We start from the raw sequence: 25,723 nt of genomic DNA on the forward strand, positions 1-25,723 counted from the left end.
AGAGCTGCTCCCAGCACAAAGACCCAGAGCAGGCGATGGGGGCTCAGCAAACGAATATCAAACAGGGCAGAAAGAGAAGGTATTGCTCAGGAGGAAGCATAACAAGGCTGAAGCCCAGCGTGGCCCAGCCTTCAGATGAAATGGAGATGAGCTGGGAACCAATTGCTCCCTCTTGAGGGAATTCCTGGCTTGGGAGGAGCGTGGGGCAAAAACGCCCTCCCAGCACCTGCCCTTGAAGCCCCAACATGAAAAGGGCCACGGCCAGCCCCAGAGGCCAACAGGGGGCCAGGCAGGCACCTCAACAAGGACCAGGCACTGGGCAGGGGCTGAGCTCTCCCAGGAGCACAGCACCCAAGGTGGGGACGAGCCCCTCGCCCCGTACACCCAGCCCCGCGCCACGCAGCCCCTTCACAAGTCGCAGCCCTTGGTGCCACGTGGCGATGCAGGAATCTCAGTTCCCAGTTAAAAATAACACCCGTTTCCAGCCCTCAGAGGTGCAGAGAAATGTGACCTCTAAAAATCCAGAAACTGAAAGGCAAAGCAAATGAGTCCCAAATTTGTCTACGCTATAAACGTCAATTTCTCTTTGAAAGAAATGAATGTTTTTGATGAATGTTTTCTTGAATGCCTGCTTTTGGCAGTGCTGCCATCTGTGAAAAATCTATGCCACGCTTGCTATTAAGATTTCATTCCCGAGAAGAGTTGGGAGCTGTTTTAATAAACGGTTAAAAAACTGCCACGAGTCCAAGGGGCCAGCAGCTTGCTCACCGCCAGTGGCTCCTGCCACCCGGAGCACCTCTGACTGATGAGCTTAGGGCTGCCAGCCCCCAGCCGCCTCCCTCTGCAGCCCTCTAACAAGCAACGTTTTCAGAAGCACTTTAGCCGTGTTGGGCACTTAGGAACCTAATCCCTATCAACTCTGAATGAGATTTATATCCCTGAATGGCCAGCTCACTTGTGAGAGAGGTCCCTGGGTCGTGTAGAGCCTTTCAGAGATTTCACCCGACATCCCCAAGTCATTTATTAGCTTTTTTTTTTTTTTTTTTTTTTCCTCAACAAAAAGCACAAACTCGCCCCAACCAGCCAGCCGAGGGGGTGCAACAGCAGCACCAGGGCTACCAAAAGCCTTGCGGAGGGGCTGAGGCCACATCCAGGGGCTGGAGAGGTGCGGATCCCCCACTCCCGGGCTGGGAAGGAAGCAAATCCCAAATTTTAAGGCTGCCAAAGGCTCGGTGCACAGACCATGGTTTCCTGCACATCCATCACAGCCCAAACTGCAAGGTCGAGCGATCCGAGGAGCCCACCTTCAGCACCCAGCACCGCGGCTCACGAAATGGAGTCCCGAAATGGCTGGTGGCTTTGGAGATCTGGTGCATGACTAAATCGAGAGGAACAATAAGATCTTTTTCCAGATTCGGCAAACATCAGTATAATAAAAAAAATTAATTATATGCTTGAACACATGCACCAGAGCAATGCCCTGTATTTTCTCCTAATTGTTCTCCAAGCCTTGCAGAGCCACATTTAAATAAAAATGAAGCAGTTATTTAAACCACAATTAAAGATGGAGCAATTTATTTTTAAACTAGGAATATCGTCAGCGGAGCAGGAGCAGGCACAAGGGCCACGGCCAGGCCGGCAGGAGCAGACAGGCTGGGCTGGAGAAGCTCTCAGCACCCACACGTGTCCAAATGCAGGTGTAGGAAAGAGAACGGTGGTCGTGAGCCCATGGAAAGGGTTCACCCTGGTTTGGGCAGCTGGGACCAGCTCCTCCTTCCACCTGGAGCCCAGGTCTCCCGAAGCACCCCAGGGCCAGGCACAGGCACAGCACCAGGCTCCATCTCTGCTCCCTTCCTTTCCTCCCCACAGCCCCAGAGCCTCTCCCCATGACAGAAGCTGCCCCCAGCACCCCCAGGAGCAGCAGCCCTCCCTGCCCCGCACCAGGAGGGCGCATCCTTCCCAGGGGGATGCTGCGGCGCTGCTGGAAGGGGGCTGGGGCGGGAGGAAGGGAAGCAACCACAACAAAAACCCACCCTCTCTTTTCATAAGACAGCAGAATTTATCAGCCTGCAGCCCTTCACATCTGTCTCCTCATACAAAATGAAAGAGGCTTTGAAAAACAGAGGAGATGAAATAAAGCCGTCTGTGTGAGGAAGCTGGCATCTCTGCCACTGTCACTGTCACCATGGTAGGAATAATGACCGCGATTGTTTCTGCATCTGCGTACGCGCGCGGGTGCGCATGGAGGGGGGAGGAAAAAGCACACCCACAGCCCCAGCACCGCTGCTCCCCGGGGACACCGACCCTGCTCCCGTACCCACAAGTGGCCGTGGCCTCATCCCCACGTGCGTAAGGCTCCCCGTGGCCAGGCCAGCAGGGATGGAGCGAGGCAGGGCTGAGCTCGCTGCTGTCTTGGCTCCTCTCCATCCCCAGCCCAAGGGCAGGGGCTCAAGCTCCTGAAAATGTGGCTTGAAGAGAAGTTTTGACCCCCAGGGCTTGTACGTCTCTTGGTACTCTGCTGCAGCAATTACTGCCCGGCTGCCACGGTGGGCACAGCTCTCCCTGGGGACCGCGGGGTCACAGGGCTGAGCCAGCACCACCCTCACTCCACTAGGTGGCAATTAAACGGAGGTATAAAGGGAAAAAGACCGAGGCAGAACATGGCAGCAAACAGCTGGAGGAGCAAAACCTCTGCCTCTAAACCATTCTCAGAGCTGGCTTGGGCATTTCAGGGAGGTTTCAGTGGTTCCAACCTAAGTGTTTCCCACAGCTTGATCCTGAGGTGATCCAGCACCTTGCAGAGATCCCAACCCATGGACTGCAGCTCTCCTCCAGCAGCAGTGTCTGCGGCATGCACAGAAGCATTGCCACTCAGAAAATGCCTCCTGAAGGACAGAGGGCTGCAGCCCCTGTGATCCCCAGGGCCCTGTGCCCTGCTGAGCACTGCAGGGGTGAGATGGGCACACCACAGCACCACAGCTCACTCCTGGGACCAAGAGCTCTCCTCAGGGCTGGCTCCCAGCAGAGCAGCACCTCTCAGGGACCAGCAGCACACAGCCCAGGGGTCTCAGGCTCCCCCAGCCCAGCCCAGCTCAGTGCCAGCACCAGAAATTCACCCTGGACACCAGCGCAGGGCTGCTCCAGAGGACAATGCTCCTTGCTCCAGCTTCTTGGCAATTTTCCGCAAAATGACAACTTGAAATTCAGTGCATAACTGGAAGAAAACCTGTACCAGCGTGCAGAGCCACCCTGGGACTCGGCAGAGTCCACGCAGCGTATCCTGCTGTCACCAGCAGCCCGTGCTCCTCCATGCGTCTCCTCCTCCCTCTGTTCCCTCCACTTCAGTGCAATTTCTTTCACATAAATCATCTCGTCCTCGTGCCAGACTCATTGCGGGAAGTTTGTGCCCAGCAGGTATCAGGGCTGCAGCCTCCAGGAAGGTGCCGCACTCAGGTGCTCCTCTGCGAGGCAGCGAGCGAAGCCCCCTGCAGGTGCTCCCCCCACCGCTCCCCGGGGCTGTGCTGGGCACTGGGGGGCTGCGAGGGCTCCTTCAGCATCTCCACACCACGGGGACCCAGCAGGGCCTCCCCCAGCTGGAAACTTGCCCTGACCCTCAGGCCAGCAGCAGCAGCGGAGGCAGAATTGGGGCATCGTGTGCCAATGGCACAGCGGTGAGGTGTCGGGCAGAGATTTGCAGCCCACCTGCCTCGTGCTGCCGCTCCAAGCCCTCAGCCATCCATCCCATCCTGCACGCACCATTTCTCCGTTCCCTCCGGCACCACGGCTCCTCAGGATAGCAGAAGATTTACGCTCACAGGTAGGCAGAGAGATGGCAGCTCCCAGCCCGGACGCCCCTCTGTATTTCACGCCTTGGAGCTTGTCAAGCCGCCTTTGGCTCGTGCTCCGTCATCCCGCAGGCCTTGGAGCAGAGGCAAGGACATCACGTGGGGCTGGGACGCCAGGAGCTAGATCAACTGCACCTTTCCTCCGCAGGCGACCGTCTGCATCCTTTCTTCCCTGCCCTGCACAGAAAGCAGTCAAGGACTCGCTTGCTCTGATCTCAGATGAAGCAGCCCTTGCGCAGCTCCAACAGCACAGCAAAAGCTGCCACCAGCCCTCCTGCAGGATGGCCCCAGCTCAGGCAGTTCTTGGTTGCAACATCAGCGTTTGAGCTCTGCTGCACGCGAGATGAGGTAGCCAAAGCTGCTCTGCCAACTCAGGATTCAGCTGGAGGAAACAGCCCGGGCTGAACCCCACCAGGTGCAGCCCTGCTGCGCTCCCGTCCTGAGCACTTTGCTGCGCAGGACTCCAGGGATCCGAGGGCATCACCTGGCCAAAAGGCTGCGATCCCAAACCTCAGCCACCTCCTGCAGCTGTGCCGTGCAGGGACACAGCAGCAGGGCAGACAGTGGCTGTGGCCACACGGGTGCAGGCAGAGCCCTGCCGAGCCCGGCGCATCTGGAGGCGATGGGGTGCTCGTCCCTCGCTCTCCACATGCATTTTATTTACTTGTTTTAGTCCCTTTTTTCTTTTTTTTTTTCTTTTTTTTTTTTTTTTTTTGGTGCGTGTGTGCATGTGTGTGAGATCGTCTCCAACGTGACTCTGCATTATCAGGGCTATAATGAGTCCTTGTTAAAATGGATTTGATGGAATAATTATATTCCAGAAAAAAACCTGCAGGAAAGCTCTCTCCCCTCTTAAAGGGCAGGATCATCAAACGTTCGCACCACATTATTTGCAGTCACACCTTCTGCTGCATCTGCTCCTTTTAAAATCTCTAACTCCAATCTGATCTGAATATATAAATCTGAATTATCACAGCAAAAGGAGATGTGCTCACACCTTTTTTTATCTGTTGCCATGGCGATTAGATAAAATTCACGCCAAGTCTCTGGGGAAGGATGAAATGATTTCAGACAGAATCTCACCCCACTTGGTGAGAATAACGCCTGGAGCTACTTCCCTCTGTAACAGGTCTGGGCACATGTCACAGCCAGCAAGGGGGCGAGGGGCGGGGGGACACCAGGACACCTCCAGAGATCTCGGGACCGACAGGAGAAAAGGTCCCGCAGCACCCCCAGCCAGAGCAGGGCCGGACACTGCTCCTCGGAATCACATCAGGATGCTCCACGGTGCAGGGAGAAGCTGGGAACTGCAGTTGAAAAGACCAGCTCCTCGCCGGGCCTTTGCCCAGCGGTCCCAGCTCACGTCTCGGTGCTGTCCGTGAGCGCTGCTCCTGCCTGCTGCAGGCTCAGGGCTGGGCCACGAGCGATGGCAAAGCCAAAGAGTGCCCATGTCCTGGATTGCTGGGAGCTGCTCGCTTTGAGCCAGCTGGGCTTATCCTGCACTCAGCAAAGCCAAATAGAAGTGCTGACAGCCGGTACCTGTCCTCAACATCTCCTCCCCTGCCCCAAACAAATACCAACGCACAAACAAGGGCTGCTGTCACCTCGCCGTGTTTACTCGGTCCCAGCTTCCAGCTTTTCTCCAGTGACACGGGATGGATGTCCCCAGCACAAGGCCATTGATGGAAGGACAATGCTCAATTATCCAGGTCCAGGCCGGCCTCCTGGATCAGCTGCTGTGCCCCCAGCACGCAGCACACGTCTGCTGGCGAGGCAGCACCGGCAGCCCCCATCCCAGCTCCAGACCACTGCCCCCGTAAATACAGCGGGGTTTTAATTGCCCGTAGCCTCACGTTGCACCTCTGCACTCATTGTGCTTCGAGACAGATTCAAGTGGAGTTTGTGTTTCTAGTATTTCAGAGAACGGCTGGCAGATGTTGCAAGGTACAGCAGAAAAGAACATCCACCTTTGGGGTAGATGGCTGTATTTAACCACGAGAACACTGTCACACCTCTCCACGTCACCAAACAGCCGCTGGGATGAGCTCAACAATCCCAGTCAGACACTGCCGCAGGCAGCACGGCCAGGTCTCCTTAAACTGAGCTCGTATCTGAGCCACAACCAACAGACCAGCCTCAACAGATACTTTCTGAATTCCTAACAGGCCGTCATTCAGACAAGAACATTCACAAAAACAATTAAAACTTCACAAAACTGTGATTTTTTTTTTTCCCAGTTCCATCCTTCTGGCAAGCTTCGTGTTTCAGCTTTCAGAGAGAGGGCTTTGTGGCTCTCCAAAAACTAAAGCAGCACGTCCAAGTACCCGCAGCCCTCAAGCAGCAGCTATTAAGAAAAGCAGCACCCCAAAGCAGTCTGTACCCTGCGAAGGGTTGCACTGAGACATGTTTCCAGTACAAGGTGTCAAGTACATGACTCCAAAGCATCACAGAGCAGCTCAGCAATGGGTTCATGGGTGCAGTAACACTCACTGCCTCCAATAATCACTTTTCCTGTGCTGCCTTGAGCCCCAGGCCACCAATTCCCCAGGCAAGACGAAGAAAAATGCCATCAGCTTTCATTCATGGCTCTGGGGACGTATCCAGGCTAGAGCCCAGCACCCCCCAGCCATCATCTGTGCCCAGCAGCCTTCTTCAGCACAGCCTGGGCAGACAACACATTTGTGCCAGTAAAGGCAAACCGAGGTGTAAATATATCTCCGACCCCGCTGGGGGATGGTTTGGGTGTAACTGCACACGGGTGCTCCCTGGGTTACAAATGAAGTTTCCAAAAAGCCAGCTACAGCTCCAGTGAGCACACCTCAGGGATAGCAGGGAGCTCATTGCCGGAGGAGAGCTGGCAATTCCTCAGAAATGTGCTCTTTGTAGCACCTCAGATTTCCTACCCTCGTCACCACCTTTGTAAGCCCCCGCTGGATGCACACCCTGGTGGTGCCCACCTCTGTCGGGTCCATGTTAGCATCACCACCACGTGCCCAGCCCTGCAGAGCCCACAGCTGACAAAATCCAGCTAAATTCCTGCAGTAACTGGAGAGAGGACAACTCAGTGCCAGGAATCTCCATTTCTGTGTCACCACAACGAGAGCACGGTGACCCTATGGCACCCTCGCTCAAAAACGCAACACATTTTCAACAAACCAAACCACGCACATGCTCCTGGACTTGGCATCACCCAGCCTGGAGATGTGGCTTTAAAAAAAGCCGTGCACCATGCTGAGTTCCTGCAGAGGCTCGTGGCAGCAGCTTCCCCCTGCCTCCCCACAGAGCAGGAGAGGGACGCGGGCAGCATGCTGCTCAGCGGCATCCTCCCCGGCCTCCTCCCACCCCTCTCCCCCAAGTAGACATCAAGCTTCATCAATAGCAACAGAGTTTGAAATCACAGCCTCGGCGTGAAGTGCAATCTCGTACACAGCCCCCAAATCTGTAAGCGCTGCTGCTTTATTCTGAATAAGCACTAGCCCACGTTAAATGCCAGAATCCTGTGAGTGGTGCTGCACGTGTGCTACCAGGCTGAGAACGAGAGGCAAGATTGATTTGGATGTGAGCACCAGCAAAGCAAATGGGTTTTTGAAAACCCTGTAATTTCTCTGCAACCCTTGACTTCACTAAACACACATTTTTAGACTACGGCACAGTTAGGTAGGCATTAAACAAAAATGAGCTGCACTAATGATGATTTACGTGCAGGATAACCTTCTATAAAGAATTTATCTTTGATTTCAGGGTAAGTTTCAGTGTTGCCAAGTTAACCAAATAACGCGAGTCCCCACCAAAACCCCCCACTGCAGCAGTGCGATACAGACACGAGGCATTTTTCTGCAATTGTTTTAAGATCTCTCCTAAAATAGACCCAGTAGGTGCTCCTGGAAAAAAAATAAAAAATAAAAGACTTGTCAGGAACTTAAATGAAGGGAAGCCAGGCAGAGGCACCCTCCGAAAGCAGAGCACTGCTGCGCCAAGAGCAGCGCTCAGGGAGCAGCACGCAGCCCACACCAGCCCCAGGCAGACCCCAAAAGTTCCCCCACCCATCACCCACGGGGAGGGGGAAGCTTTCAGCCCAGTACCCCCAAGAAACACAGGAAACCCATCACGAAGCTCCTGAAACACGTGGCGAGACGGGGTTGCACCTGCAAGACCAGCAGCACCACAGGAAGCGCGCCCTCCCTTTCACAGGGTTTTTTTTCCCCATTTCTGGGCTATAAAATGTTGTTTCGGTCAGGGAGAGGAATCGGGACACTACAGAGAGCAAGCACCTAGGGTGAAAATAGTCATTGAAAGGAAAGTTTTCTGCCACAGAGTGCTCTGGATGGAGGATTCATTACTGAGCCTGCTAGGACCGTGCATGCCCTGACGCACCAAGGGTTAGCAGGAAGGAGCACAGTCCTCCGCAGAGACTAGAGGAAAGTTTCACAAAAAGCACTGGCTGGCATGCACTGATATTAGGGGAAAAGAAACCCAGTTTGAAGTAAAGCTTGGCTTCACTTCTGAAAGAGCTGCAGTACCTCCACAGACCTTTTGTTTCCGGAGGATGACTGGGGGAGCACTACGCAGTGCTGTCGGAACCACGCGTGGTGTTGGCACACCTCTGGCACGAGGGGGCTGGCAGTGCTCAGCACTCCTCGCCCGGAGCAGCAGGAGCCCCCTCCTTGCCTTACACACCAAGAAGTAGGACAGAATCAAAGGCTCACCGGAGGTCAGGAGGAGAGCATGTTTTTGGTAACAGCAAAGCCAGTTTTAGCTCTAGCGATAGCAAGAAAAAAAAATAAGCTTCAGGCAGATACTATATTTGTAATCCAACAGCAAAACATGTTTGCTTGTGTTGACTCTGCACTGTAACACGATTTATATGTTCTGTCTTTAGGGTAATTATTGCTTTAGAATGTTAAAATTGTTCCACTCTAATTAAATCATCATATTAAAAAATCCACCGCAAAAGCGAACTTGGGAACAAGTCTGGTTAAGATCATGCAAGCGCACGGGTGCCCGGGTGACGAGCGCGCTGCTCTTCAGACGGAGCGCAGACACCACACTGCTCCCACGTGCCAGGAATGCACTGCAGCACCAGGGGCTGCAAGGTGAGAAGAAAATTCAGGGCAGAGCTCTTAGGATGTGGATCCATCCCTGGAGCACGATGCCAGCACGGCACCAGGCTCACCCGGGGCTCTGTCCACAACGAGGGGTCTCGGCTGCGGGGTCCGCACCACCCGCGCCTGCCAGCTGCTTGGGGACAGGGACACGGTGCCAAGCAAAGCCCCGAGTTTTGTGCCTTCTGCTCCTGAAAGCAGAGCTGCAGCACAGCAGAGCCTGCAGAGCTATTACCAGCGCTCAGCCCAGGCGGCGGTTCGAGCAGATGACGTGCTGCAAGGTGTCTGCGCGCTCCAGCCCCTGGAACCACCACTCGTCCTTCCGAGAGGTGCTGGAGGAGACAAGGGCTGAGCAGCCCTGGCCAAGCACTACTTGTTTTGTTACAAAAGCAGCGTAAGAACCCACCAGAAGCTACAAACACCTGGCATGCAAACGGCCCACCCAGCTCCACCGCACAGCGCAAGTTCCTCGGGGTGGCCCTTGGAGTCCCTGGGGTTTTCAGCACCCTCAGGAGCGCCCAAAGCAGCAGGGCAGTGCCAGAAACCTCCAAGCAAGCCCTGCCAGAGCCAGTAGGGCACTGAAACCCCACCTCACACCCCGTGTTAGGGCAAAAGCAGCTGTTCCCCAGGGCTGTGCTGAGGCTGTGGCCGAGCCTGCGCCCTGCCAGCGCCTCCCATGCCTCTTCTGCGCAGCGGCCGGCCTCAGGGCAACCCCCCCCAAAAAGGCTTGTAAACGGGCCTCAGAGACCACCCAGGGGTTTCTCACCTAGTAAAATGAAGCGGGCATTTCTGTGATACCACAAAACACCCTGAAATGCCAGAAAGGTTTGTATTCAGGAAGGCTGTTTGCTAAACCAGAATCTCCCTTCCCGGGCCAAAGGCTGTTGCAGGCACGGAGCAGCTGCCCGTCAACGCACGAGCATCCTTCCCAACTCCTGCCTGGGGAAGACCGTGCTCCAGAGGCGAGGAGTCTCATGCAATATTTCATCCCAAGACTGTCAGAAGTGGGTCAGTGCTGGGGAGGAGGGGCACCATAAACCCAGCTCCTGACCACGGCAAGGGAGCTGGCTCAGCGCCCCGGCTCTGCTGCCCGGCACAGGCTCGGTGCCAGCACCAGGACGGGCACAGCGGGTGTCAGAGAGGTGTCCTTGCTGCCCTGGCCGCCAGCTCAGCACCGCTCTAAGGTGTCACCGTGCAGCCGGTGCTGCACAGACCCCACAGAGCCCCACAGCAGGAGGAGAGGGCAGCGCTGAGCCAGCAGGTCAGCTGCACCCTGAGGGATGCCAGCAGCGAGAGCCACCACAGCCCCCAGGAAGCTCGTCCCCCTCCAGGTGAAGCACTTTGCTCCTTAAGCTCCTTAGGAAACATCCCTGCAAGGCGGATTAAAGCAAATCCCCTCCCCTGCATGGTCAGCGGCTGGCACCAGGCTGTCCCCCCAGCTGCCACCCCCCTTGTGCCCCCCATGCCAGCCCCTGGGCGCGTCCCCGCCGCGTGGCCAGCGTGGTGATGCCCAGCCCCAGAGGAGCATCGGGACTTACTGACCTATGAGCAAATATCAAGCACCGAGCACTCACTCTGGGCAAAATCCTTTAATTCTTTCTGGATCCCCTGGGGCAAGCAGCATCGATTGCTTTGCTATAGCTTACACGCGCTGCGCAGGGCAGCCAGCGCTGCCATCAATACAGCCAGGGAGGGAGCCAAGAGGTCACCCCGGTACATGGGGACACTGATGGCTCCACGCAGTGCCCAGCACCTGCCCGTGGCCCCGTGCTGCTCCCCAGCCTGTGACAAGCCCGGCAGGACCCAGCGAACCAGCAGAGGTGCAGCACACCCATGTCCCCTGCTCCTTTCCCCTCCTGCTTGGCCACACCAAGGCACCAGCTTGTGTCCAACCCAGGGGATCTGCTGGGTCCAGACTCTGCTCTTAGAGGTTCTCTGCTCTCACCGGGACTCAGGGTGTGCAGTGCCTGCCAAAAATCTCAGGGAACTACCCAAGGGTGGCAGCTCCCTGCACAGACACAGGCGCTGCTGTCCCCACCATGGCCCCAACCCAAAACCACAACAGCAGCGTTGGTGCTGGGTGGGACACATCCAGCCTGGGTGGCCAAGGTGCTTCCCGTGCCAGCACAGAGGCACTCAATGCCTTTAGCAGAGTGCCTCTTCCCATGGCTGAAGCTGGTGTGAAAACACACGAGGAAGGCTGGAGTATTGACTTGTGTGCCACTGATGGCTGCGGGTCAGCACAGGGACAGCACGGGCAGGAGCTGATGCCCCAGCCCCAGGTGCCACACAGCCACGGGGGGGACACCAGGACAGGACACACGCTGCCACGCTTACACCAGGCACCTGCGAGCACGGCGATGCTCAGAGCACAGCCTCAGCACCGGGGACCCCGAAGGCAGCACCACCAGGCTTCTCCAGTTCGAAGCCCCAACACGTCCATCAACAAAACCTTGGCTTTGGCAGCACAGATGACAAACCACAAAAATATTCTCCACGACGCTCAGCCCGGCACGGCAGAGCAGGTCCGATTCTCCGAGAGCACCGGGTGTTTTCCCAGCAGCGCCTCTCTTACCTGGGATGATAGAAACGGTGTCTTTCTCCCAGGACACAACACTAACGTATTCCTGCACTGAAGAGGGGATGAGGCACTTGAAAACAGCCACGTTTCCACGCATCGACCTTTGGTCCTCCACCCGGACGGTGTACGGCTCCCTGAAAACTGCGGAGAAGAGCAGATGGTTGGTGGCGTGGCGGCGCTGGAAGCGAGCACGCTGCCTTTCGCTTTAATCCCACAGCTCCCAAACAAACAAACCCACCCAGCCATAAACTGCTCCCATCCACAACACTTGGCCCACACAGAAGCAGGGGCAGAGGCAGCTCGAGGTAACTCTGCTGCTCACTTCCCCATCCCCAAGGGGTGCTCTGAGCCTTGTCCTTGTCACAGGGTGCCCGTGAGCTGCCCCCAGAGCTGCCCCGTCCCTCGGGGTGATGCACGCCCCAGTAGCAGGGTGCTCCCTGGTGCCAAGCCCTCCTGCAGCTCTCATTAGGGCAGCTGGGTCTGCCACAGCCTTATCAGCACATACGAGACACCGCTGTGCCCAGGAACCATCACCGAGCCCAGAAAAAACAGGCACCAGGAACTCCAAGGATGCAAATGCAGGAGTGCAGGTGCCTCCACCTGGGGACAGTAACTGTGCCCTGTAGGACACCTGGACATTGCCACCATGAGGGGACAGCCATTTCCTTCATTTAATGACACCCAGAACAAAAGCAGCAGACAAATCTCTTCATAAAAAAAAACTCCAAAGGTCACAAAAATAAGCTGTTTACCCCAAGTGGAAAGCACCCCTTGGCGATGCACCCTACTCCAACAGGCAGGCAGTGAGGGGTGCTGGCATTTCCACCCCCGTCTCCCTGGGGTGCTGGGTGACTCCTCCTGCTGGTGCCACATGCCAGGTGACAGCCATAAAGCAATCAATGGCCAGCTGCAGGGGGTGCCCCACGTGTGCCACCCCCCAGCTCCCCGCTATGCACTGGGTGCCCCTGGCAGAGGGGAGGCAGCGAGCTGGGGCTGCAGGGGAGAAGCCCCCACCAAGGGACACCAGCACCGAAGCAGATTAGGTAGCAAAAGCCTCCTTAATCACATGGAGCCGAGGCTTATTCACGGGCTTTAAAGGCCAGCAGGGAGCACGAGGACCATCCAGCCCGGCTGCTGCCCCGTGCGCCCAGCCCCTCGGCTGCCCCCAGCAGCCCCAAGCCCAGCTCTGTGCGGAGCCAGCCCCAGTTTCCCCTGCTGCTGCCGAGCCTCCTGCTCCCAAAGGGTGAATTAAAGCCCCCACTGGCACACTGAAAGCTTCCCACTGGCTAGAGAGATTTACTCCACACACTCACTACCAGGTTTCCCAAAGCTTTGAGACTTCTCCAATTCCCCGTGTTTTTAATTGGGGTTTATTTGCTTTCTTTATACAGCTTTAATTGGCTTTACTTGCACGGCCATCACAAAGCAGGGGAGAGCAACGGGGACACGAGCCTGGGTGGATGCAGAAGCAGGGGGACGTTTCGCAGCCATTTCCAACCAGGATAAAGCCAAAGCACCAGGAACCACCACAGCCAGGAACCATCCTGGTGGCCCCAGCGCCCCACACGTGGCCCCGCTGGGAAGTGCCTGCTAATTGCACCTGCTAATTGCACCTGCTAATGGGGCACAGACAGCCAGGCTGCCAGCCGAAGGCCTGCTCACAGGGGGGCATTAAGGCAGGGCTCAGCCCTGCCACCACCCTGCTGTGATCCCAAAAAACCCTCAGCATGTGGAAGGGCAGCGGAGGCTGAGCGCAGGGGGGCAGGCGAGGAGCAGGGGCAAAATGTGTCCCCTGCAGCACCCCCAGAGCATCCCCTCGTGTGAGCCCTGCACAACCACACCCTCCCTTTCACTCCCTGCCAGGCACGTTTGCCAAAACTCCCCGCTTTTAGCAAATCTGAGCCCAGGCTCACCAGCCCCAGGACTTCGGAAGCACAAGCTGCAGCCAGGCCGTGCTCACCCCGCACCATGCTTCACCCCACGCTGCCAGCCCCAGGGTGGTTGCCCCACGAGACACCCCCCCCCCATGGTCCCCAGGGATCGAGGGACCCCCACAAAGCCCCGGCACGATTTGGGCAGCAGCTCCCTGCTGCACGTCCCCATTTATTGCACCCTCCCCGTTTGCTGTCCCTCCTCCGCTCCGCGGTGGTTTATAGGTAACCTGGTAATGTTGGTAAATAATTCACCCCGGGGAGGGGGGTTAATACCAATTTACTCGGCAGTACAAGGTATTAAAATAAAAAACCCTGTAGTCACTTCTGTCATGTTCCCTCTGCTAGCCCCACTTTTAATAGGTTACATAATGAAGCCATTCCTGGGCTATTAGCCCTCCTCAGCCTGGTCAATAATTTACTATAATGGCTTCTGGAAGCAGCTCTTTGCCATATTCCTCCTTTTTTCTTTGCTTAATAGGCCTTGGCATGCTCGGGCTGGATGCTGCAGTGGGAGCAGGCAGGTCTGAGAGGGGCAGGGGGGGCTCCGTGCTCCAAGCAGAGGTGGCCCGGGTCCTCCCCTCGTGCACACCCCGTGTGTGGCTGCAGTGTGCCAGAGCTGATTCACGGGGGGGTGACCTCTCCTGCAGCAAGGATGCAGCAGCACCACTGCCCCAGGCGCTTGCTGGAGGCACCCAAACCCTGCACCGTGGCCCTGCTCCTTGCTCCACAGCCGACAGAGGCAGAATTTGCCCTTAGGTGGGCAGGATGCCGTTTGGCACACACATCTCAGGCTGCCTCTGTCCCACACACAGCCCCTTCTGCTCCCATCCGCACAGCACCGATCACTCCCTTTGCAGCAGCAAGCACAGCCCTGGCTCAGCACTGCTCCAGGAGATAAGCCAGCACCTCATCAACCCCCCCCCAACCCCCCCAGCTCCTACCTGCTTTAACACGGATGTTTGGGCTCCTGATTTTGCCAGCCGAGTTCTCCGCGGTGCAGAAGTAGTCGTTGTCGTGGATGAAGCTGTTGAAGGCTGATGGCGAGAAGGGGTAGAGCTGCAAAGTCCCATTGGCATGGACGTGCCGGATGTGGGGCACATCGTAGATGTCGTCGCCTGTGGCCAGGTACCACCGAAGGACGGCGCTGGGTGACCCCGCGGCCGGGCAGGGGATCACCACCCCCACTGTGCTGGAGAAGGTGACCTGCTGGATGGAGTCGTTCACAAAGTAGAGGCTGGTTCCAACATCTTCAGCGAGAGCTGCGGGGGAAGCAGAGGCCGTGGGTTATTACAGATAACTCCCCCCACCGGGGCAGCTGCCCCGAGCCCAGCCCCGACGCGCGGCAGAGCAGGAGGAGGCAGCGCAGGGACATCGGTGCACGAGCTGGAAGCATAAAGGCCACCTTCACAGGCCAGCGCTCTTGCTGGCAGCACGGATCATGGACCATGAGTGCCTAACTGGGACGGCTAGGGGCTGTGCACACATGGGGGGGTGCCAGGATCCCCCAACTCGGTGGGGAGAAGGCACAGCGTGAGGAATCTCCACGCATGGGTGCCCCCAGATGTGCGGCCCCAGCTGGGGCTGTGCACGCACCGCTGGCCCTGAACACACTTTCACATCGTGCCTCGGCACCCACAGGGCTGGGGACACCCAGGGGCACCTGCATCCTGCAGGCAGCTCTGCAAGGAAGCCACCGGGATGTTGGTGAGCCCCAGCTGAACCTCTCCCAAGCAGGGCAGGAAGATTTGCTGCCAGCCCACTGCTCCAAGAGAGGAGCAGGAAAACTGCCTTCGGCCTTGCTGTCCTCTCCTGGGGTCAGAGCAGGGACCCCAACCCAAGCCTGAGCTTTCAGCCCTGCCATCCGAGGGGAGCTCACGGCCCCCCAGAAGCTTCCCAGAGCACTTGGCTGGCTGCAGGGAAGCAGGGAGGAGACCTCTGCACCCAGCTCCTCCTGCCTCCCCTTCCCACTCCAGGACCACGAGCACAGCCAGCGAAGCCTCCTATAAATACGGATGAGGCAGCCCCCAGTCACTTTGCTCGTTTTTTTTTTCTTTTTTTAGCCACACTTTTCCGCGTGGGCGGCAGGACACGGATATAGAAAGCGGCCCTCGGCGGGTGTATTAATAGCTCTGGCTGAGAGCACCGCTCGTGGTGCCGCAGAGCCAACACGCAAATAACACCACGCTGCTGGCTCCCAACGAGCCACCGGGGACCCTCCCTGACCTCGATTCCTCAACTTGGGGAGGAGGGAACAGTTTCCAGGAGGAGGGGGGAGAAGGGAAGAGTCTCCTTGCGTGAACATCCTCCAGGCAGCACCTCCGGGGCAGCGCAGCTGCAGGACAAGGAAAGGCTCCGGAGGTGCCGTTGGCCACAGCACCAAGCTGCCCACATCCACGGAAAAGAGTTTTCTTTTCCTCAGGTGGGATCTGAGAGCACAGCCCTCTCCTGTCATGTCCCCTGCGTGCTCAGGACCATTCTCCACCAGGTTACGGGCACCACAGCCCCTCGGCCCTTCCTGCGCAGAGCCCCCATCCTGCCACCAGCAGGATGTCCGCGTGCCTTTCAGCACCACTAAACCAGAGGTGAGAGCCTCCGTGTCTTGCTCTCCGTGTACTCAGCACCAACTACCACCCAAAGTGACCGATTTTCCTCCTTTTCCTGCTCAGAGCCCAGTGGTCCCACCCCAAGGACCCTGCAGCCCCGTGACCCATGGGTGTAAGGGACCAGCGAGAGGCGAGGCGCAGCACCAGCACCGCACACCAAACACCACATTTATGGGCTGCCCAGGGCACTGCCCACCTCCCGAGCTCAGCACAGGGCTCCCAGCACACGGAGTGTGCTGTGCACCCATCCTGCACCCCACAGCTCCAGCTGGGTCCTGGGGTCCGTCCTGGAGCAGTGATGGGAGAGCAGCCACCCCCCGACGGGGAAATCTCCTCTTTCCAGCCCCCCCGGGGGGCTTGGTGGTAGGAGGGGGAAAAGAGTGGAAAAATACCTCCTAAACAGAAATTCAGCTTAGCCATGAAGCTTTTTCAGGTCAAAGGGGGAAAGGGATTTTTAATAGAAAATGGAAGTTATGGGATTGGCAATAGTTATGTGACAGACGCATAGAGTTAAATCCAGATAATCTCCTTTACCATTTAGCATTGAGCACCATCCTAATTCCATGTTTCATAAAACTGTCTCCAAATCACCGAGAGATTAAATATTTAGAAATAGCTCCGCAATATTTTTAAACCAGAAATCACTGCTCACATCTGGTCAGATGTGCTGACCCTAACCTAAATATCGAGGGCATTAATTCACACGAGCCCGAGCAGAGGCGGCGACGGAGGAAGGGCTCCACATGCGCTGGTTTCTGCTGGGGGAGCTGCAGGCACACGGCACCGAACACCCCAGCCCAGGCTGCTGTGGAGGCAGACCTGCACAAAGCCCACCACGTGGCCGGACACTGCCTGGCTTGCTCTGAACGGCAGGTATTTGAAGTTATCAAAGTGCAATCTTCTTAAATTGTACTAAATTGCAACCTAGAGGTATTGAAATATTAATATCTCTTTCTGAGCTGGGAGAAGCAAGTCATTTTGCTATCATCCCTTAGGAATATTTACTAGCCTTGATGGCTGGACTTGCCAAACTCCAGAACCCGCAGAAGCACGGCGGCTCGCCGCTCTGCAGAGCCGTGCGCTGCACCGAAGGCACTCATTTACTCTAACGAGTGGCTAAGGCAGAGCGGCCATAAATTGACCCCGGGGTTTGTCAGCAAGTCACGTACCTCGGAAGAGGCAGCTGAGATGTAGGTGTGAGCCCTGCGTGAGAGGCAGCACGGGCTGCAGCAGCACAGAAATGCCACCCCAGATAAAAGCCCAGCCATGCAACCCTTCCTCACCCCCAAACCTCCCAGCAGAGCTGGTCCTTTTGTCACTAAGTGGATTTAGGACTCCTCAGACAACAACTGGCTGCACATGAGGGCAATTAGAGATGTTTCTCCTGGAGTAGGAGGCTTCTTCTCCTGCCCTCGATGCACACACATCACCTGTGTTAGCATTCAGGACCCCTCAGCTGTCCCCAAACCCAAGAGGCTGTGAAGAACTGCAGGCTAATCACCACCTCGCCACTCGTTTATTATCCTCATTAAGGGTGGTTGACACCTGCCAAGCTCAAGGGGAAGGTGAACTGAAGCCTGGCACACACAGCAGGGTGGGAATTGGAGGTAGGTGGCAAGTCGTAGCCTTTCCTCCCAGCTGGAGGAAATTGGGCAGCAATTCCATCCCGCGCTGCCTGCACACCTGTAGTGCTGGGGCAGCCTTTGGCCTTCCCTGGAACGAGCTGCCACCAAGCCCTCATCTCCAGGAGGCTTTGATAACCTTTCTGCTAACGAAGGGAGTGACCTTGGATCTGACAGAGCAAGAAGTGACACCTTGGGGCACCGCGGAAGGGCCAGGGAGAGGAGCAGCGGGGCGAGGGGACGGGCACACGGCTGGTGCCCTTCAAGCTCTCCAACACCCCGCAGAGCCCAGGCACACCCCCAGCAGCACCACAGCTCTCCCACATGGGTGTCACCCCATGCCAGCACCTTTCCAGCCCCGAGGGATGAAGCCAGGACCCCAGCCGTGCCGGCTCCCCAGGGACCCCTGCTGGGGGTGGGAGCGGTGCCCCCAAAATGCCCAGCACAGCCTGGGGGGCTCAGCAGGAGCCCAGCACCCCACAGGCAGTGACCCAAGCACCTTCCCCAGCCCTGGCACTCCAGCCCCTGAGCAAATCCCACCCGGGGACAGCCTTGGAGCTTGCAGCCACCTCCTGTGTGGGGGGAGATGGAGCGAGGAGAGCCTCTGGTCCTCCGCAGGGAAGGGCTCGGAGTGCTGCCGCCTGCTCCTTAATGCATCTGCATGGAAATGAAGGCCTGAACCACCTCCAGCTATTACAGCAACACCCAGGCAGAGGCTGTAACCCTTGCGTGGAAAAGCAGCACTCCCCACTGATTTGCTTGGCCCCAGGAACGTGGTGCTGGGGTCACCTCCTGCTTCAGCTGCCCGCAAGCACCGGTGCCACCACCCCATCCCCGCAGGGCCGGACGCGTCCCCAGCTCTGCACCAGCTCCCTTCAGCTTCCCTCAGCTCCTCCAGGAGGTGGGGAACAACCAGGGACCGCAAGCAGCAGCCTCATCCGTGCTGAATACAGAGTCCAGGTCCCGAGGGGAAAGCAGGGACGTGGCCCAGGTGGGTGACAACACGGTGCCAGCAGGAGGCCGGGCAGGCACACCAGGCAGGACGTGCTCCTCCAGAGCCACCAGCCCAGGGCTCCAGCAAAACACAGCTTGCACACTCGCCCTAAACAGCACAGACAAGGATTTTTGCCCCGTGGGCGACAGGACAGGGAGAGATGTGGGAAACGGGTCAGTAAAACCAAGCGGTGAAAGGGAGCTCGCACGCCTCATCCCTTCCCCTTTAAGTTGTACTTGCTCCCTTCTCTCCCACGGAAACGAAACCCAACAGCCTTTCCAAGAGGCAGCTGCTGCTAGCAAAAGTCAGGAAATGGATTTCCAAAATATTTGGTACAGCTCTGCTAGCAGGTGATGATGGCAATATGCAGATCGTATGCCTTCAGGTTTATTCCTAAAGAATCCCTGAGCAGGGGAAGGGTAACTCAGAGAATTATAACACAGAAATACGTAGCTGGCTATAATTTAGATTTCAAAGACAAGAAACATTCTGGACCCGAACCAGCCACTGCAAACGCTTCCCATTAAAGCACGCTTTGTAGCTGCTGCGACATCCAAACACCTTCCTCCCTCATGCCCTCCTAGGAAGTCGCACTCATTAGCAGTCTGCTTATTTGGGTGTGAGATGACTTCATATCATCCACGGCACAGCTCAAAACTCACATGCTGCCATGTCAGAAGGATTCCTGCCACAGAGACACGCTTCCACTTTTATTCTTGCTCTCGCTTCGTCAGCTGCTTCAAACGAGGACAGCGCGCTCCTCATCCCTCCACCTCGGACCATATGGGCAGGACCGCGGGCGCTGCAGCACAACGCGCCCCGCGCCGTCGCTGCCCAGCCCTAAGCCTGCAGCTCCCAGCCAGCCTCCGTCTCCGGCAAGGGCTGCTCGGTAGCACGTCCCTGGCACTCGCAACCCGAGCGAGGCAGTCTCTATTCCTCCGGAGAGCAAAGGCACCAAGAAATATAGGGTTGCCTATTTCGGTTTTCTCATCCAAAAGCGGGAGCAGCCCTAAACCTACGCCGGGTGCAGGTAAGGGCTCCGGGCAAGTTGCCATCGTGGCTCCTTGTGCTGGGAAATGTTGGCTATCCGCGGGCTAAACGCACGCCGGGCATGGCGAGGAGCTCAGTGCTGCAGCCTTCTCCTCCGTGCATTTAATGAGGTTTCCATGTTTCATTTCAGAGAAACGAGCGCTGTGCCACGCTGGGGGGCCGAGATGGGGAGAGATTAAAAAATGCAAGCTGCATAGTTCACTGCACCCAATACAGGAACATAATGTAAATATCATGCCAATATAAATCAGCAGGCAGAGAGACCCAGCAAGAACACGCAGGGAGATGCTTTCCCAGCTCAAAGCCTCTCAGTTTTGACCACTGTGCTCTTCATCACACTGCTCGCCACTCGCATCCCCTCCTCCTCGGTGCGGCTGCTCACACTCACGCCACCAGACCTTCTTTCTGCTCAACTCCCTGCTCGTTTGCTTGCCAAGCACCTTTTTTTTTTTTTTTTCTTTTATGAGCAAGGGAGAAATAAGCAGATAGAGCTCATTCAGAGATTTCTAAACTTCAGTGGTCCCCTGGATCAAATGTTTATTTGCTTTTAGTTTCTACTCGAGCTCTTGTTCTACAGCAGGAACATATTAAAAGGTTGTGCTTCGATGCCCAGAAATATTAAGTATCTGAAAGGTTTATCGTGCATTAAGCAATTCATTTTTTTCATCCTATTATTATAATGAAACTTCCATTGTATTGCTGTCCTCTCTTTGGAACCATTTCACTTTAACACTTTCCATCACCAAGACGGCTCGATAGTGAAGATACGTTTTATTTCTCAAAAAAAAAAAAAAAAAAAAAAAAAAAGAGAAAATGAGGCCACAAGGACTTGTGCTAATGGAGGCTTTTAATTTGCTCTTCTCAGAAGAGATAGCTCTGTGGGAAGAGAGCCTTTTTCCAAAGAAGCTGGGGCTCAAAACATGCAAAAGCAATAAACCTGGTGCAGCTCGTTATTATTTTGACTACTGGGGGTGGAGGTAGGGGAACTGTGGTGTCCTCGATGGCTATTTGTTTCCGGTTTTGATGCTGGTTGGTTTTTTTTTTTTCCTTTTAGCACAGTAAAAATGCAAATGTAAGCAAAGCAGACGCTGGCACGTTCAGCTCAGCAGATCCTAAACAAAAGCGATTTTGGTTAAAGCTCCCAAATGCAGTTTTAGTCCAGCTCTAATAAAGCAGCTATTCCATAATTAATAATTGATGGAATAATTGATCATCACCATGCCACTGGACAGGATGCCCTATTAAACCTTGGTAAATATTTTTCATTGGATTAGCATTAAGATAGATGTGTAATTCAATAGACAGCAAGAGAAGTCTCATCTAAGGAGCCAGCTCGGTTCCCTTTTATTTCTCTTTCCTCATTGCCTAAAATTCCCCCTTTGCTGTTCTCAAATGTCAAAAAAGATAATTAGGGCAAATGTCATCTTACATCCTCTGAGCACACAATTTTCCAAAAGGTGGGCACTTTCATCGCTACGTCTGCGGATCGGGTGATGCACAAAGAGGTAATTTATTATAGGGACATAATTAAAAATTCCCACGGAATTGGAAATGGGCAATTCCTTTATGTAACATCGATTGATTGTTGTAACAAACGCCCTGTGATTTAACTATGCATGTTACGTGCAGCTCCTTGGCTTTCTTTTTTAATTGCATCCATAGCAGAGACTTGGTTTAGAGTATTACCTCCATAGATTCGGGTAGCATTCACTCAATCTCCAACTTTAATTTAATCCCTAATCTTTAAGTGTGCATCTCCTCGTCACACTTGTTTCATGATTTTATTTTTTTTTTTCCCACCCGATCTGATTTATACCAAACCACCGGGCTGCACTTCACACAGCCCTCCTGGAGGAAAGGATGGGGTTTTTAAAGCATCGCTGGGTTTAGCCTGTCTTATGGGATTAGGATATCGCTCTAAGTAGTCCCGGAAAAGCGGGGACACCAGAACAAAGCTCTCCAAAGTACCGCCGCCAGCCCCGGCAGGTCCCGTCGGGGCAGCGGGCAGCCCGCACCCCGGGGGGCTCCGGCACCGCTGGGGGCTCGGGCTCGGCTCCCAGAGCCCCTGGGACCCCCGGGGGGCGGGCGGCACCCCGAGCCCCCCGCCGGGACCCCCGGAGCGCTCCGCGGGGGGCGCCGCGCCCGTGGCCCCGGAGCCCCGTGGGGGCGCACGGAGGGGGTGCTGGGCACCGGGGGGGTGCAGGGCACCGGGGGGAGCCCGCCGCGTCCCCGCTGCCGGGCGCCACGTACCTTTCGGCAAAGAGTAGAGCAGGAAAAAAGTTACCAGCCACATGCCATAAAGAGCACCTATGGCCCCGGGGTGCGGCGCAATTGCGGACGGTGCGGTGCCCCCGGCGTGCCGCGCTCCCTGCCGCCGCGCTGCCAGCCAGGTTGAGATGCCCAGAGCCGAGCTCGCAGCCGCTCCTCCTCCTCCTCCTCCTCCTCCTCTCCTCCTCCTCCTCCTCCTCCTCCTCCCCCCCCCTCTCCCGACGAGTGGCGTCGGGCGGGTGGGCCGGGCTGCGCGCACTGCCCGCCCCCGCGCCCCGCGCCCCGCCGCTCGCCCCCGGGCCCTCGTGCACGGGGGGTGCCCGCTCGCAGCCTTCCTCAGCCCCCCCCGGCTGCCGGCAGGGGCCGGGGGCGCGCACGGGGGTCGAGAGGAGGCGGCTGGGGCCGGGCACACTCCGGGAAGCCGAACCTGGAGCGCGCCAGGTACGCTCGCCATCCTCTGCAAACACGGACCTCACCCGTGCCAAGGAGGCTGCTCCCTCGGGGGAGCTGTGCCCCAGCCCCAGAGCTGCTCCTGCCGGCTGTGTGCGCAGTGCCGTGCCCAGGACAGCCGAGCTGTGCAGCACCACTCCACCCGGGGCCTCCTGGAAACTTCTTCGCAGCCCCAGGACAGAAATGAGGTGACACCAGCCCTGCCTCGCTGCTCCTGCAGGGCCCAGCAGACCTCCTGGCACAAGCATCGCTCCACCCAGCGGGTAGCAAACACCAGTCGATGCTTTACCTTAGGGTATGTTTGTCTAAGGCTTAATTCGAGCCTAGGATCTTACTCCTCAAGTCTTGGTCACACCAAAACCAATTTGTCTGAACCATTAGAGGAGCTCAGAATGCTTTTTCTTGAACTGATTATAGTGGTTTTGCTTTGCTTTCCAAAGCAACCTTTTCAACCATAATTTGTTGGAAAATAGAAAGAAAGACTGAAGCATTCTGATTTCAAATAGAAGAATGAGAGAAAAAACACTTTCTAAAAAAGTTTAAATTTAGTTGAAAACGTGACATCATCTCTCAGCAAAAACAGCTAGGAAAAAAGGTGACTCCTTGGCCATTTCCAACCTGCACCAGTTCACTGGAGTCCTTCCTACCTGGGAGTCATTTGGAAGAGCCTCACCATGCCACCAAGGTGCCCTTTGCACTGCAGTGCCCCTTGCCCTGCCATTTTGCACAGGAGGGACACAGGAGCCAGGAGGGCAGAGGCTCCCGCACACCCACCCCACAGCCCCCTTCCCCTCCCCAAAGCCAGACTCTCCCCATCCTTGTTTTATTGATGGGCAGGATAAAGCCCACCCAGACCTCAGTGCCAAGAAGTCAACAGCAGAGGTGGCAGAGAACACCGTGCAGGGCTGGCCTGATGCCACAGCTCTTCCTCCTCCTCCTCCTCCCCCCCCGAGGCAGTGCTTCACCTTCCTGGGTGCTGTGAGCTCCGTCACCACCCCCTACACAGCCGTTCTGGGCTGCCTCAGCATCTCTGTCACCGTGCGTGGGTGTCCCCGCGCGCAGCCCTCCCACCCGTGCACGTGCACCCCCCCTGCCAGCTCATCCCCAGCTGGGGCCGTGCCACCAGCGTCCCCAGACGTGACGAAGCACCGGGTGCTGCCCACCCTGCGCCCACGCACCCCTCCAGGAAGCGAGGTGTCAACAGCCAGCTCCATCCGTGCGCAGATGTTAGCTGACACCTCGCAAGGAAATTGGTATTCAGGCCCGTTCCCAAGGCCACGAGCAAGTCCCAGGCTCTGGGGAGTGCCAGCCACATGCCAAGCATCTGCCCCTTCCCTCCCCAGCAGCTGCTGCGGGATGGCAGCACAGCCGAGCCTGCTAATGGGAATCTTCCAGCTACAAAAACTGCCAGAGCCTCCTGCTGCCCGCACACCGTGGCCAGGTGCTGAGCACCAAACGAAGCAGGGGTGCAGGGCTGGCAGGATGCTCGCTGGTGCAGCACCCATGGGACCGCACAGATCTCCCTCAGAGGCACACATGCAGGGGGAATGAATGCGCTCAGTGCTTTCTTATCAGCTCCCCTGGCTGTTCAGTACCCCCCAGGGGGTTTCCATCACTCCTAGCCCCCACCGAGAGCACTGACCTCACCCTGCCTACAGCCCCTTCCTCCCGGGGAGGGCAGCACCTGCCTGCAGGACCAGAGGGAGCTCGGGAGGAGATGAGGAGAGCCCAGCGGGGCAGACCACCAGCCCTGGGTCACACTCGGGGAGCCACGGCGAGCCCTTGAGCTGCCCGTGCTGTTCATTCCTGCCCTTGTGCTCCTCCATCGATTGCGCAGCCGAGGCCATTTGTCAGCTTCCCGCGCCAGACGCGCTCTGCACCAGCCCCGCGGGTCTGGCAGCAGGGCAGGCAGCCAGGCCCTCCTGGAGCTGGCTCCTATGAGCCCACACCTGGGACTCCAGCTCCATGCACAGCAGCCACCATTTAGGGACGTTGGACTTCCCACAGCTCCCACGTTTCAGTGCTCACAGGAAGCTTTTGTGCATCTCCTTTGCATGAGTGCTCAGCCCGGAGAGCCGCTATCCTGCTAGCAAGCTGGCTGGGAGTGTCATGGGCTTTGTGCAGCTGGGATCAGGAAGGGATAAAATTCACTGCAGGAATTGTTTGGGCTGCTCCGACCTGCACCAACACACCGGGACACGTGTGTCAGGCTCCCCTCAGCTGCTAACATAGAGTGAGCAGCCTGCCACAGCCAGCAGGACGCGCCGCTGCACAGCTAAAGGTGATGCTCACACCATAAAAACACTTCCCTGGCCCAAACTCCACAAAACCCACGGGAAATTACAGCAGCACACGTCCAGGTCCCTGGTGGATTTCCTCCCTTCAGGAGAAGGGACTGTCCCCACTCAGCCCGGAGCACAGCAGGGGCTCTCCCACACACTCCTGCCTCTGCCCCAGCACACGGAGCAATGCTGCCACAGCAGCTCTAGCCCAAGCAGCTTTTTCTGGCTCTAACTTTTTTACTCTGGGTCTGGATCACATTTACACTCAGCTCCCAAATCCCCTGTGCCCCAGAACCCCGGGGATTGCAAGATGCCCTGAGCTCAGCACCCTCTTAGCTCACCGGCTGCGTTCCTTGGCACGTTTCTTCCCCCGGGAACAAAAAGCTGCTGGCACACAGAGGAGCGGTGGGGAAAGCGGCCCAAAGGAGGGTGCTCCCAGCCCACCCAAATCGCCCACATCCAGCTGCAGCCCCCATCTTCAGCCCCGTCCCAGGGGCAGGGGCGCAGCAGCAGGCACCGGGCACCGCCGCGCCGCGACTCCCGGCCCCCGGAGCTCGGCCCCGCGCCCGGCCCCGGCCCGGCCCGGCTCCTGCCCGCAGCTCCCTTGGCTTCTGCTTCCCCCTAGCGTCGCAGAGCGGAGAGGCTCGTCCCGGCCGAGCCGAGCACGGAGCTGGAGGGCCCGGACCCGTGGGGATGCTCCCGGGCTCTCCAGCCCCGCTCCCCGTGCGCCCACCCCGGGGTGCCCGGAGCGCACAGGGCGCCCCCGGTGACTCCTCGTAACCGCTGCTCCGGGGCGTGTGCAACAGGGAAACGGGGGCCGAAATGTTATTTACTTCACTTGGGAGGATAATTTAAGACCGCGGAGCGCTGCTGCTTTGGCAGCTCCGTTGCTATTGATGGATGCGCTGCCTGTTCCGAGAGCCGAACAAAGGGAGAAGGAGGCATGTGGCTGGCTCCCCGCCAGCCCGGCCCCAGCTCCCCACGTCGTCAAG

At 57.1% G+C, this 25,723-nt stretch overlaps 1 protein-coding gene across 1 annotated transcript in view; it reads right to left on the bottom strand.

Annotated features, from left to right (window-relative positions):
• DSCAML1 (DS cell adhesion molecule like 1) overlaps positions 1 to 22,036 on the bottom strand; it is a 94,951-nt gene extending 72,915 nt beyond the window's left edge. Inside the window, exons 1-3 of the mRNA XM_032201870.1 lie at positions 21,982 to 22,036; positions 14,404 to 14,721; positions 11,523 to 11,669 (exon numbers count right to left, since the gene is read on the bottom strand). Coding sequence (XP_032057761.1) covers positions 11,523 to 11,669; positions 14,404 to 14,721; positions 21,982 to 22,024 — 508 coding nt within the window. The 5' untranslated portion in view covers positions 22,025 to 22,036. The remainder of the gene's footprint in view (positions 1 to 11,522; positions 11,670 to 14,403; positions 14,722 to 21,981) is intronic.
• Between the last annotated feature and the right edge of the window lie 3,687 nt (positions 22,037 to 25,723).

The sequence above is a fragment of the Aythya fuligula genome, chromosome 22 (assembly GCF_009819795.1).
Source record: "Aythya fuligula isolate bAytFul2 chromosome 22, bAytFul2.pri, whole genome shotgun sequence".
In the NCBI taxonomy this organism is placed as follows: Eukaryota; Metazoa; Chordata; class Aves; order Anseriformes; family Anatidae; genus Aythya; species Aythya fuligula.